Genomic DNA, 12,109 nt, shown 5'->3' on the forward strand with positions numbered 1-12,109 from the left:
TCACTGTGAGCAATGCTCCACTCCTGCCTCGCTTTCTCAGCCGGAGCCTCGGGCACTTGTGGGCCCCTCGGCTCATGTAGATCCAACTGCTCCCCCTGAGCAGGCTGCAGGGACAGAGTCACCGGTGTTGGCCTCTTTCGCTGAGAAACTCTCTCAGTCACTTTCTCAATCCATTGCACAGTCTATGGACAAATGGTCATCTAAGCTCCTGGAGGCTTTGCAGTCCAGACTGGGCCCTTCACAGACCCCGGCCCCTGTTAGCTTGTCTCCTCCAGGCCCCTCTCGGTCCGCGCCGCAGCGCGCTCCCAGGTTAGCCCCTAGGTCTCAGGCGGAGGACTCCTGCCCGGACCGCAGTCCCAGACCGGCTAAGCGGCCTCGCTGGGACTCTTCCCCGGCCTCCTCACGCTGCTCGGGATCCCAGCTTGAGGACTCTCAGGAAGACGAGGCGGACGTGGGAGCTCAGGGCTCTGACCCTGACTTCGTCCTTAACCTTGATACACCTGAGGGGGACGCCTTAGTAAATGATCTTATCTCGTCCATCAACCAGGTGTTGGATCTCTCACCCCCGCCTCCTCCTGTACAAGAGTCGGCTTCTCAGCAGGAGAAACACCAATTTCGGTTCCCCAAACGTACGCGCAATACGTTTTTTGATCACTCTAACTTCAGGGATGCTGTCCAGAAGCCCAGAGCGGTCCCGGACAAGCGCTTTGCTAAACGGCACACTGACACGCATTATCCCTTTCCATCTGAAGTCGTTAAGGGCTGGGCACACTCTCCCAAGGTGGATCCTCCAGTCTCCAGATTGGCTGCTAGGTCCGTTGTGTCTGTTGCCGATGGCTCATCCCTGAAGGATGCCACTGACAGACAGACAGAGCTCTTGGTGAAGTCTATTTATGAGGCCACGGACGCATCTTTCGCCCCGGCCTTTGCGGCTGTGTGGGCTCTCCAAGCAATCTCTGCTTGTCTGACTGAGATTAATGCTGTCACACGGAATTCTGCTCCGCATGTTTCTTCTTTGACCTCTCAGGCATCAGCCTTTTCGTCCTACGCCATGAACGCCGTCCTGGACTCCACTAGCCGTACGGCTGTAGCATCTGCTAACTCCGTGGCAGTCCGCAGGGCCATGTGGCTGCGCGAATGGAAAGCAGACTCGGCTTCCAAAATGTTCTTAACTGGTTTGCCTTTTTCTGGCGACCGTTTATTTGGCGAACGATTGGATGAGATTATTAAGGAATCCAAAGGAAAGGACTCCTCCTTACCCCAGTCCAAACCTAAGAGACCTCAGCAGAGAAAAATCCAATCGAGGTTTCGGTCCTTTCGTCCCTCCGCCAAGCCCCAATCCTCTTCGTCCAACAGGCCGGAGAAAGGCCAGAGGAACTCCTATGCGTGGCGGTCCAAGTCACGCCCCCAAAAGGCCGCAGGAGGCACTGCCTCCAAGACGGCCTCCTCATGACTCTCGGTTTCCCCTAGCCACATCCTTGGTCGGTGGCAGGCTCTCCCGCTTTGGCGACGCCTGGTGGCCACATGTTCAAGACCGATGGGTGAGACATTCTGTCTCATGGTTACAGGATAGAGTTCAGCTCCCGACCTACGGCTCGTTTCTTCAGAACCTCTCCGCCCCCCGCACAGGCCGACGCACTTTTTCAGGCACTGGCCGCTCTAAAGATCGAAGGAGTTGTGATTCCCGTTCCCCTTCAGGAACGTGGTCGCAGATTTTACTCCAACTTGTTCGTGGTGCCAAAAAAGGACGGGTCATTCCGTCCCGTTCTGGACCTCAAGCTGCTCAACAGACATGTGAGAACCAGACGGTTTCGGATGGAATCTCTCCGCTCGGTCATCGCCTCGATGTCACAAGGAGACTTCCTAGCATCGATCGACATCAAGGATGCTTATCTCCATGTGCCGATCGCACCCGAACATCAACGTTTCCTGCGTTTCGCCATCGGAGACGAACACCTCCAGTTTGTGGCATTGCCTTTCGGCCTGACGACAGCCCCACGGGTTTTCACCAAAGTCATGGCATCCGTCGTGGCGGTCCTGCACTCTCAGGGCCACTCGGTGATCCCCTACTTAGACGATCTCCTAGTCAGGGCCCCTTCTTGGGTGGCGTGTCAACAAAGCCTTACCGTCGCTCTGGCGACTCTCCAGCAGTTCGGGTGGATCATCAATTTCCCGAAATCCAAGTTGACACCGACCCAATCACTGACTTACCTCGGGATGGAGTTTCATACCCAGCCAGCGTTAGTCAAGCTACCGCGGGACAAACAGCTTTCTTTGCAGGCGGGGGTGCAATCACTTCTTCGGAGTCAGTCACACCCCTTGAGGCGCCTCATGCACTTCCTGGGGAAGATGGTTGCAGCTATGGAGGCAGTGCCGTTCGCGCAATTCCATCTACGGCCACTCCAATGGGACATTCTTCACAAATGGGACAAGAGTGCGGCTTCCCTCGACAAGAACATCTTTCCCTTGCAACCAAAACATCACTTCAGTGGTGGCTCCTACCCACATCTCTGTCTCGGGGAAAATCCTTCCTACCCCCAACCTGGGCTGTGGTCACCACGGACGCGAGCCTGTCAGGTTGGGGAGCGGTTTTTCTCCACCACAGGGCTCAAGGAACCTGGACTCCGACAGAATCGTCCCTTCAGATCAATATCCTGGAGATAAGGGCAGTATATCTAGCCCTATTGGCTTTCCATCGGTGGCTGGAGGGCAGGCAGATCCGAATCCAGTCGGACAACGCCACTGCCGTCGCCTACATCAACCACCAAGGCGGCACTCGCAGTCGTCAAGCCTTCCAGGAAGTCCGGCGGATTCTGCAGTGGGTGGAAGCCACAGGCTCCACCATCTCCGCAGTTCACATCCCGGGCGTAGAAAACTGGGAAGCAGATTTTCTCAGTCGTCAGGGCATGGACGCGGGGGAATGGTCTCTGCACCCAGACGTATTTCGAGAGATCTGTCGCCGCTGGGAAACGCCGGACGTCGATCTCATGGTGTCACGGCACAACAACAAGGTCCCGGCCTTCATGGCACGGTCTCAGGATCACAGAGCTCTGGCAGCGGACGCTTTAGTCCAGGATTGGTCGCAGTTTCGACTGCCTTATGTGTTTCCCCCTCTGGCGATGCTGCCCAGAGTACTACGCAAGATCAGGTCCGACTGCCGTCGCGCCATTCTCGTCGCTCCAGACTGGCCGAGGCGGTCGTGGTATCCGGATCTGTGGCATCTCACGGTGGGTCAACCATGGGCACTTCCAGACCGCCCAGACTTGCTGTCACAAGGCCCGTTTTTCCATCTGAATTCTGTGGCCCTCAACCTGACTGTGTGGCCATTGAGTCCTGGCTCCTAGCGTCTTCAGGGTTATCTCAGGATGTCATTGCCACCATGAGGCAAATCTTCCTATCCTGGTGCGCTGATAACGGTTTTCCTCCATGGCAGTTTGCCTTACCCACTTTTCTTTCATTCCTACAATCTGAAATGGACAAGGGTTTGTCCCTCGGCTCTCTCAAGGGCCAAGTATCGTCGCTCTCCGTGTTTTTTCAAAAGCGTCTAGCCAGGCTTCCGCAGGTCCGCACGTTCCTGCAGGGGGTTTGCCACATGGTCCCACCTTACAAACGTCCGTTGGAACCTTGGGATTTTAACAGGGTCCTGACGGCTCTTCAAAAGCCGCCTTTTGAGCCGCTGCGGGATGTCTCTCTCTCCCGTCTTTCTCAGAAGGTGGCCTTCCTGGTGGCAGTCACATCACTTCGGAGAGTGTCTGAGCTTGCAGCACTGTCATGCAAAGCTCCCTTCCTGGTTTTCCACCAGGATAAGGTGGTTCTGCGTCCTGTCCCGGAATTTCTCCCTAAGGTGGTATCCCCTTTTCATCTAAATCAGGATATCTCCTTGCCTTCCTTTTGCCCTAATCCAATTCACCAGTGTGAAAAGGATTTGCACTCTTTGGATCTTGTGAGAGCACTCCGGTTCTACGTGTCTCGCACGGCGCCCCTGCGCCATTCAGATGCGCTCTTTGTCCTTGTCGCTAGCCAGCGTAAGGGCTCTCAGGCCTCCAAGTCAACCTTGGCTCGGTGGATCAAAGAACCGATTCTCGAGGCCTACAGTACTTCTGGGCTTCCGCTCCCTTCAGGGTTGAAAGCCCATTCTACCAGAGCCGTAGGTGCGTCCTGGGCATTGCGGCACCGGGCGACGGCTCAGCAGGTGTGTCAGGCAGCTACGTGGTCTAGTCTGCACACTTTCACGAAGCACTATCAAGTGCATACCTATGCTTCGGCAGACGCCAGTCTAGGTAGGCGAGTCCTCCAGGCGGCGGTTGCCCACCTGTAAGAGGGGGCCGTTTTCGGCTCTTTTTATTGAGGTATTTTACCCACCCAGGGACTGCTCTTGGACGTCCCAATTGTCTGGGTCTCCCAATGGAGCGACAAAGAAAAAGGGAATTTTGTTTACTTACCGTAAATTCCTTTTCTTCTAGCTCCTATTGGGAGACCCAGCACCCGCCCCTTGGACGTCCCAATTGTCTGGGTCTCCTAATGGAGCGACAAAGAAAAAGGGAATTTTGTTTACTTACCGTAAATTCCTTTTCTTCTAGCTCCTATTGGGAGACCCAGCACCCGCCCCTGTGCCCTTCGGGCTGGTTGTTCTTTTGTGTACACATGTTGTTCATGTTGAATTGTTCTTTTGGTTCATGGTTTTCAGTTCTCCGAACATCCTTCGGATTGAATTTACCCTAGACCAATTTATAAGTTTTCTCCTTCCTGCTTTTGCACCAAAACTGAGGAGCCCGTGGTCCACGGGAGGGTGTATAGGCAGAGGGGAGGGGTTACACTTTTTAAAGTGTAATACTTTGTGTGGCCTCCAGAGGCAGAAGCTATACACCCCAATTGTCTGGGTCTCCCAATAGGAGCTAGAAGAAAAAAAAATTACGGTAAGTAAACAAAATTCCCTTTTTCTTCAATGGTAAATATCGGGGGAACAGAAGGATCTGGGCTAAAGTAGTCTCCATCAGAGTTGTATGGCAGCGGGTTACAATTATTTGCATATGTCTAGGGTGGGGGTTAGGAGGAAGAGCTGTCCGGCAAACAGGCATCGGCTTATGGCAATCTAAATGTTTTGGTTTTTTTTTCATTTTGCAGAAATCTGCTTGTCCTCTGCGTCTGGTTAAATGCCAGTTTTGTGAGCTGGAAGTGACTTTTGCCACACTCAGAAATCATGAAGATTATTGTGGAGCTCGGACTGAGCTGTGTGAAAAGTGTGGTTCCAGTGTAATGATCAAGGACCTCCAAGACCACCCTACTGTGTGCGGCAAAATAAAGCCACCCAAAAAACCAGCAAGAGACTATAGTTGGGCAAACACCAGAAGCTTTGCATTTCCATTAGACTCAGACATTTTTGATATCATGCCAAAGCGCCCACTACGAAGTGATTTTCACAGATCCACGTTATCTCACGAATCTAGAGACATAAACCAAAACCCGTGGGGAGAAGAAAATGAAGGTGAGATTTCTGAGAGTAAAAGTAGAATTAATATGATTTTACCTTCTTACTTGGATTCTCTTTAAAGGGAATCTGTCACCAGGTTTTTGGCCCCTAATCTGAGAGTAGCATAACCTAGGGGCAGAGAACCTGATTCCAGTGATGTCACTTACTGGGCTGCTTAGTGTTTTGATAAAATCACTGACTAATCAGCAGTATATTATGATTAGAGGACTACTTGGCATACTGCCAGGTAGTCCAGCATATTCATGAGCTCTGTATAAATGCCAGATTTGCAGCAGAGAAAACATTGATTTTATCAAATGACAGCAAACAGCTCAGTAAGTGACACATCGCTGGAATTCGGGTCTCTGTCTCTACGATATGCTTCTCTCGGGTGGGGAATCAAAAACCTGTTGACAAATTCCCTTTAACCCCTTCCTGACATTGGACATACTAATGTCCCATTTGCTTAGCTTTTCCCCCAAATTGATGTACTGGTGTGTCCAGATGACAGTGTTTTGACAGCTTCTACTTAAAGGCTAGGCTACTGCAGGAACAGCCAGGGCCGATGCCAGCACCGTCCCTAGTTGCTCTATACTCTTTATATGCTCCATGGCAATTGGAGGTCAATGAATGACCTTGTGGGTCTGCCAAGTACAATAACAGCAATTTGGCAGTGGCTTTTCTATTTTCTTCTAAGCTATGCATTTATTAAACTTATTGTGCCTTCCATATTGTCATAAAAGACCTTGGGGGAGGGGGATTTCAATATTTAAATGCTATATATATTTTTTTTATTTGATTTCCACTGTAACTGTAGCTTCCTGGCTGCTTAGCAGAGTTGACTGGCCTTCTAGGACTCAGAAGTTCCTGCTTTCTCCCTATACTCAGCAGTCACATGATCACTATGTACGGAAGAGGAAGTGCCATTAGTGGAGTGTTTAGAGTGAATCAGGAAGGCAAATGCGGTTACAAACTGTCTCTGCCTTCTCTATGAGGAGTCTACACTATGCAGTGATGTTTCAGAACATCACTGCAGAAGAGAACACAGACTGGCCAGTCCTTATCATCTATGGGTGGAGCAGAAGTAATTAATATAGTACTAAGGCTACATGCGCATGCTGCTTTTTTTGCTGCTTTTTTGTCAGCAGAACTTTCTGACATCTGACTTCCCAGCAAAGTCTATGAGAAGTCAGATTTGTCATGCGCACATTGCAGTTTGTTTGTCAGCGTTTTTTTTTTTTGTCAAAAGTTTGTGACAAAAAAAATGCAGCATGTTCATTCTTCCTGCGTTTTTGTCAACATTTGTCACCCATTGAAATCAATGAGGGCATCAAAAACGCAGGAAAAATGCATGCTAATCAAAAGTGGTGCATTTTACCTGCCTTTTACCTGCGTTTTTGGTACCAAAAACGCAGGTGATTTGTCAGGAAGTGAGGTCAGGCAAGTGGTCCTGTCCCGTCCTCCATGTGTTCCCCGAAGTACCGCTGTTCCCAGGGAGATGATGTGGAGGACGGGGACTATCAGCGGCGGTGGCAGCGAGAGGGAAAAATCAATGTTTTTAGCTGCCAATGTCCATCCCCCTTTCGCTGCCGCCGCTGATAGTCCCGTCCTCCACGAGTTCCCCGAAGTACCGCTGTCCCCAGCGTGCGTGCACGCACAGGGGAGATGATGGACCCCTCTCACCACCACCGCCACCGCTGAAAGTCCCGTCCTCCACGCTCCTGTCAGCTCCACGCAGTAGCGCGATCAGCTGAGCTGTCACTGAGGTTACTCGCGGCCACTGCTGGATGCAGCGGTGGCCGCGGGTAACCTCGGTGACAGCTCAGCTGATCGCGCGGCTGTCTTCATTTGCTGCATGGAGGTGACCGGAGCAGCGGTGTCTGCTGCAGCTCCGGTCACCTCCATGCAGCAGAGCTGGATGCGGCGCTGGACCATCCTGGATTACGCCGGACATGGAGGGCTTTGTCGGGGTTAATAAATTGGTAATGAGGGAATGTGTTTGTGTTTTTTATTTCTAATAAAGGATTGTTCGGGTGTGTGTGTTTATTTACTGTAATTTACAGATTAATCATGGAAGGTATCTCAGGGAGACGCCTGACATGATTAATCTAGGACTTATTGGCAGCTATGGGCTGCCATTAACTCCTTATTACCCCGATTTGCCAACGCACCAGGGCAAATCGGGAAGAGCCGGGTACTCTCCCAGAACTGTCGCATATAATGTATGCGGCCATTCTGGGCGGCTGCTGACTGATATTGTTAGGCTGGGGGGCTCCCCATAACGTGGAGCTCCCCATCCTGAGAATACCAGCCTTCAGCCGTATGGCTTTATCTGGCTGGCATTAAAATTGGGGGGGACCGCACGCCTGTTTTTTTAATTATTTATTTATTTCTAATTTTTTTTTTTTTTTTTTTTTCAATTCAACAAGCTTTATGGGCTTGTTTTGAACTGAAAAATACATGAAACAATTGACAAAACTGCAGCCAAAAACGCACCAAAAAAGCACCTACATTTTTTGTGACATTTCCAGGCTCTCTCTGACAAGGTGCAGTTTTGGCTGCAGTTTTGGCTGCAGTTTGTGAACACGAAAAAGAAGCAGCGTGCGCATGTAGCCTAAGACTAAAAGAATTCTGTCACTCTTCTAAACCTGGTCATACATTGGATGTGCCCTCAAATAGCTGACAAATTTTGGGGCAGGCAACTATCTAAGACTCCTCCAGCACAGATTTAGATTTGATGTGAAAAAACAGTGCTGCATGCAGTGTTTGCTTCTTCTTTTTACTCCTTTCCTTGGTTGCCAAACCTCAAGTCAGAGCTGGCACCGCCTGGCCTCAATGTCCAGCCCTGCCCTCTGCCCGCCCTCTGCACAATCATTGGCTGTCCTTATTCTGCTCAGCACTAATGTCTCCAGCATTGGAAATAACAGAGCAGAGATACTGCTTCTCTCATCTGTGAAAGCACAATCACCTCACATCCACCGCACATATAATGTAGTAATGTGCCCATCCCTGTCCCCATAATATAGTAATGTGCCCAGCTTTGTGCCCATACTGTAGTCTTGCGCCCATTCTATAGTATTGTGGCCATCCTGATCATCCTATATAGTATGTCCCCTTTCCCGCTCCTCTTCTTAGGCTGGAATCGCATGAACGTACAGTGGTACCTCGCTTAACGAGTAACCCACTTAACGAGAATTTCGCTTAACAAGCGAAGCTTTCTGTAAATTTGTAACCCGCTTTACGAAAAAGCTTTGCTGTACGAACGAAATTCTCACCGCACACATTTCCGGTTTCGTCCATCCACCTCTGACCCGCACTTGCAGTCCACACAAACACACACATGTACGCACAAACACACACAAACACACACGCATGCAGACACAAACAGTATTATGCTCACCTTACCTTCCGTTCCATCGCCGGCCTCATGGTTCTTGTAGTTCCCGGGTACATTGCGACGTCCTCGCGGCAAACTACAAGACCCAGGAGGCTTGCGATGGAACGGAACGGAAGGTAAGGTGAGCATATAATATAACATATGTTTTCCTTTCGTTTCATCGCCGGCCTCCTGGGTGCTGTAGTTCGCCGCTGCGCTCCACTCCACGCTGTGTATCTGCATCCATAGCGACGAGGGAGGAACTTCCTGTCACCGCTAATGAAAGGCAGAGCGCTGGCCAATCAGAGGCAAGCGTCTCTGCCTTTGACGTCAGCGCTCTGGCTGGGAAGTTCCTGCCTCGTCGTTATGGTAATGTGATACACAGCCCGGCCCCGTACCAGAGAACAGCAAGTCCCAGCAGACCGGCGATGGAACGGAAGGTAAGGTGAGCATTATAATGTGTGTGTGTGTTTGGAATGACAGAATAGGAGACATTTTAGAAGTTGTGGAACGGATCGTCAGCATTGCAATGATTTCCTATGGGAAACCTTGCTCTGCTGAACGAGTACCTTGATTAACAAGCACAGTCCCAGACCGGATTGATCTCGTTAAGCAAGGTTCCACTGTATGTAGAAACTGTCCCATTCTCATCCAGGAGAGTAGGACAATTTTTTTTTTTTTCTCACTTGCGCTCAGTGTGTGCACTCAGTTTTTCTCAGCAGCTATTAGTAATTTAAAGGACCATTTACAGTCTTCTGTGCTACATGATAGTAATGTTTCTATAAAAACCGCCGTCATTATGATGGTCCATGTGACGTCCCCTTTTTTTTTTTTTTTGTGCAGAATTATTAGGCAAGTTGTATTTTAGAGGATTTTTTTTTTATTATTATTGATCAATAACTATGTTCTCAATCAACCCCCAAAAGACTCATAAATATCCAAGCTTAATATTTTTGGAAGTTGGAGTTTTTTTTTTTTTTTTAGATTTGACTATCTTAGGCGGATATGTGTTTGTGCAGGTAATTATTACTGTGCAGAATTATTAGGCAACTTAATAAAAACCAAATATAGTCCCATCTCACTTGTTTATTTTCACCAGGTAAACCAATATAACTGCACAAAATTTAGAAATAAACATTTCTGACATGCAAAACAAACCCCAAAAAATTGGTGACCGATATAGCCACCTTTCTTTATGATGACACTCAGCAGCCTACCATCCATAGATTCTGTCAGTTGATTGATCTGTTTACGATCAACATTGCGTGCAGCAGCCACCACAGCCTCCCAGACACTGTTCTGAGAGGTGTGCTCTTATCCCTCCCTGTAGATCTCACATTTTATGAGGGACCACAGGTTACCTATGGGCTTCAGGATCAGGTGAACAAGGGGGCCATGTCATTATTTTTTCATCTTTTAGACCTTTACTGGCCAGCCACGCTGTGGAGTAGTTGGATGCATGTGATGGAGCATTGTCCTGCATGAAAATCATGTTTTTCTTGAATGATACCGACTTCTTCCTGTACCACTGCTTGAAGAACTTGTCTTCCAGAAACTGGCAGTAGGTCTGGGAGTTGTGCTTCACTCCATCCTCAACCCGAAAAGGTGCCACAAGCTCATCTTTGATGAGACCAGCTCATGCCAGTACCCTACCTCCACCTTGCTAGTGTCTGAGTCGGAGTGGAGCTCTCTGCCCTTTACTGATCCAGCCTCTGGCCCATCCATCTGGCCCATCAAGAGTCACTCTCATTTTCAGTCCATAAAACCTTTGAGAAATCAGTCTTAAGATATATCTTGACCCAGGCTTGACGTTTTATCTTATGTTTCTTGTTCAAAGGTGGTCGTTTTTCAGCCTTCCTTACCTTGGCCATGTCCCTGAGTATGGCACACCTTGTGCTTTTTGATACTCCAGTAATGTTCCATCTCTGAAATATGGCTAAACTGGTGGCAAATGGCATCTTCCCGCTTGATTTTCCTTAATTCATGGGCAGTTATTTTGCACCTTTTTTGCCCAACACTCTATTTGCGACCCTGTTGGCTATTTGTCATGAAACGCTTGATTGTTCGGTGATCACGCTTCAAAAGTTTGGCAATTTCAAGACTGCTGCATCCCTCTGCAAGACATCTCACAATTTTGGACTTTTCAGAGCCCGTCAAATCTCTCTTCTGACCCATTTTGCCAAAGGAAAGGAAGTTGCCTAATAATCAAGCACACCTAATATAGGGTGTTGATGTCATTACACTACACCACACCCTTCCTCATTACAGAGATGCACATCACCTGATTTACTTAATTGGTAGTTGGCTCTCAAGCCCTATACAGCTTGGAGTAGAACAACATGTGTAAAAAGTATGTGATCAAAATACTCATTTGCATAATAATTCTGCACACAGTGTATGTAGCTTCTCCAGTGATCAGCTGCTGACCTCTGATTGGCCGGCCTCTGATCATTGCAGTAGCTGCATACTGAGTTCGCATCTGCGCAGTCATTGAGACCACTGCATTACAGGATATGTGGGACGGTGTGGGGGAAGGTGGGCGGGGACCCCACACACGGTACCTGCCCAGCAGGGCGGCAACATGAAGTCTGGTGTGTTGCCAGTCAACAAGGTCCTGCCACCTGTCGATGTGACGTCACAAAATCACGGCAGGAGCGGTCACATGACCGCTCTGAGCCGGGGAGAGGCGCTCACAGCAGTGCAGGTCCGTAGTTACTTTCTGCTTACCTACCCCAATGTAGCCCAATAGTGGAATGACAAAAAAAGGCAAAATAAGCCGGATAACCCCTCTTAAGGCTTTTATTTTAATATATTCTCTAATTACACTGCTTGTATGAGCCGTCTGTTAACCACAATTTCTAAACCTCCAGTTTATCTTGCACTACTAACAGTGTCCTGACATTATTAGATGCATTGCCCTTGTACGTGTACCTCCACTTTTACAGTGCCTTGTGAAGTATTCGGCTCCCTTGGAATTTTTGAACCTTTTCCCACATTTCAGGCTTCAAACATGAAGATAAAAAATTTTAATGTTATAGTGAAGAATCAACAAGTGGGACACAATTGTGAAGTTGAAATTTATTGCTTATTTTAAACTTTTTTTTTAAAAAAATAATAAACTGAAAATTGGGGCATGCAATATTATTCGTCCCCTTTAAGTTAATACTTTGTAGCGCCACCTTTTGCTGCGATTACAGCTGCAAGTCGCTTGGGGTATGTATCTATCAGTTTTGCTCATCCAGAGACTGAAATTCTTGCCCATT

At 48.8% G+C, this 12,109-nt stretch overlaps 1 protein-coding gene across 2 annotated transcripts in view; it reads left to right on the forward strand.

The window, feature by feature from the left end:
• TRAFD1 (TRAF-type zinc finger domain containing 1) overlaps positions 1-12,109 on the forward strand; it is a 100,263-nt gene that overhangs the window by 29,399 nt on the left and 58,755 nt on the right. For both annotated transcript variants that reach the window (XM_075323891.1, XM_075323900.1), the window contains exon 5: positions 5,125-5,485. In XM_075323891.1, coding sequence (XP_075180006.1) covers positions 5,125-5,485 — 361 coding nt within the window. The remainder of the gene's footprint in view (positions 1-5,124; positions 5,486-12,109) is intronic.

Source organism: Anomaloglossus baeobatrachus, chromosome 1 (genome assembly GCF_048569485.1).
Source record: "Anomaloglossus baeobatrachus isolate aAnoBae1 chromosome 1, aAnoBae1.hap1, whole genome shotgun sequence".
Classification (NCBI taxonomy): Eukaryota; Metazoa; Chordata; class Amphibia; order Anura; family Aromobatidae; genus Anomaloglossus; species Anomaloglossus baeobatrachus.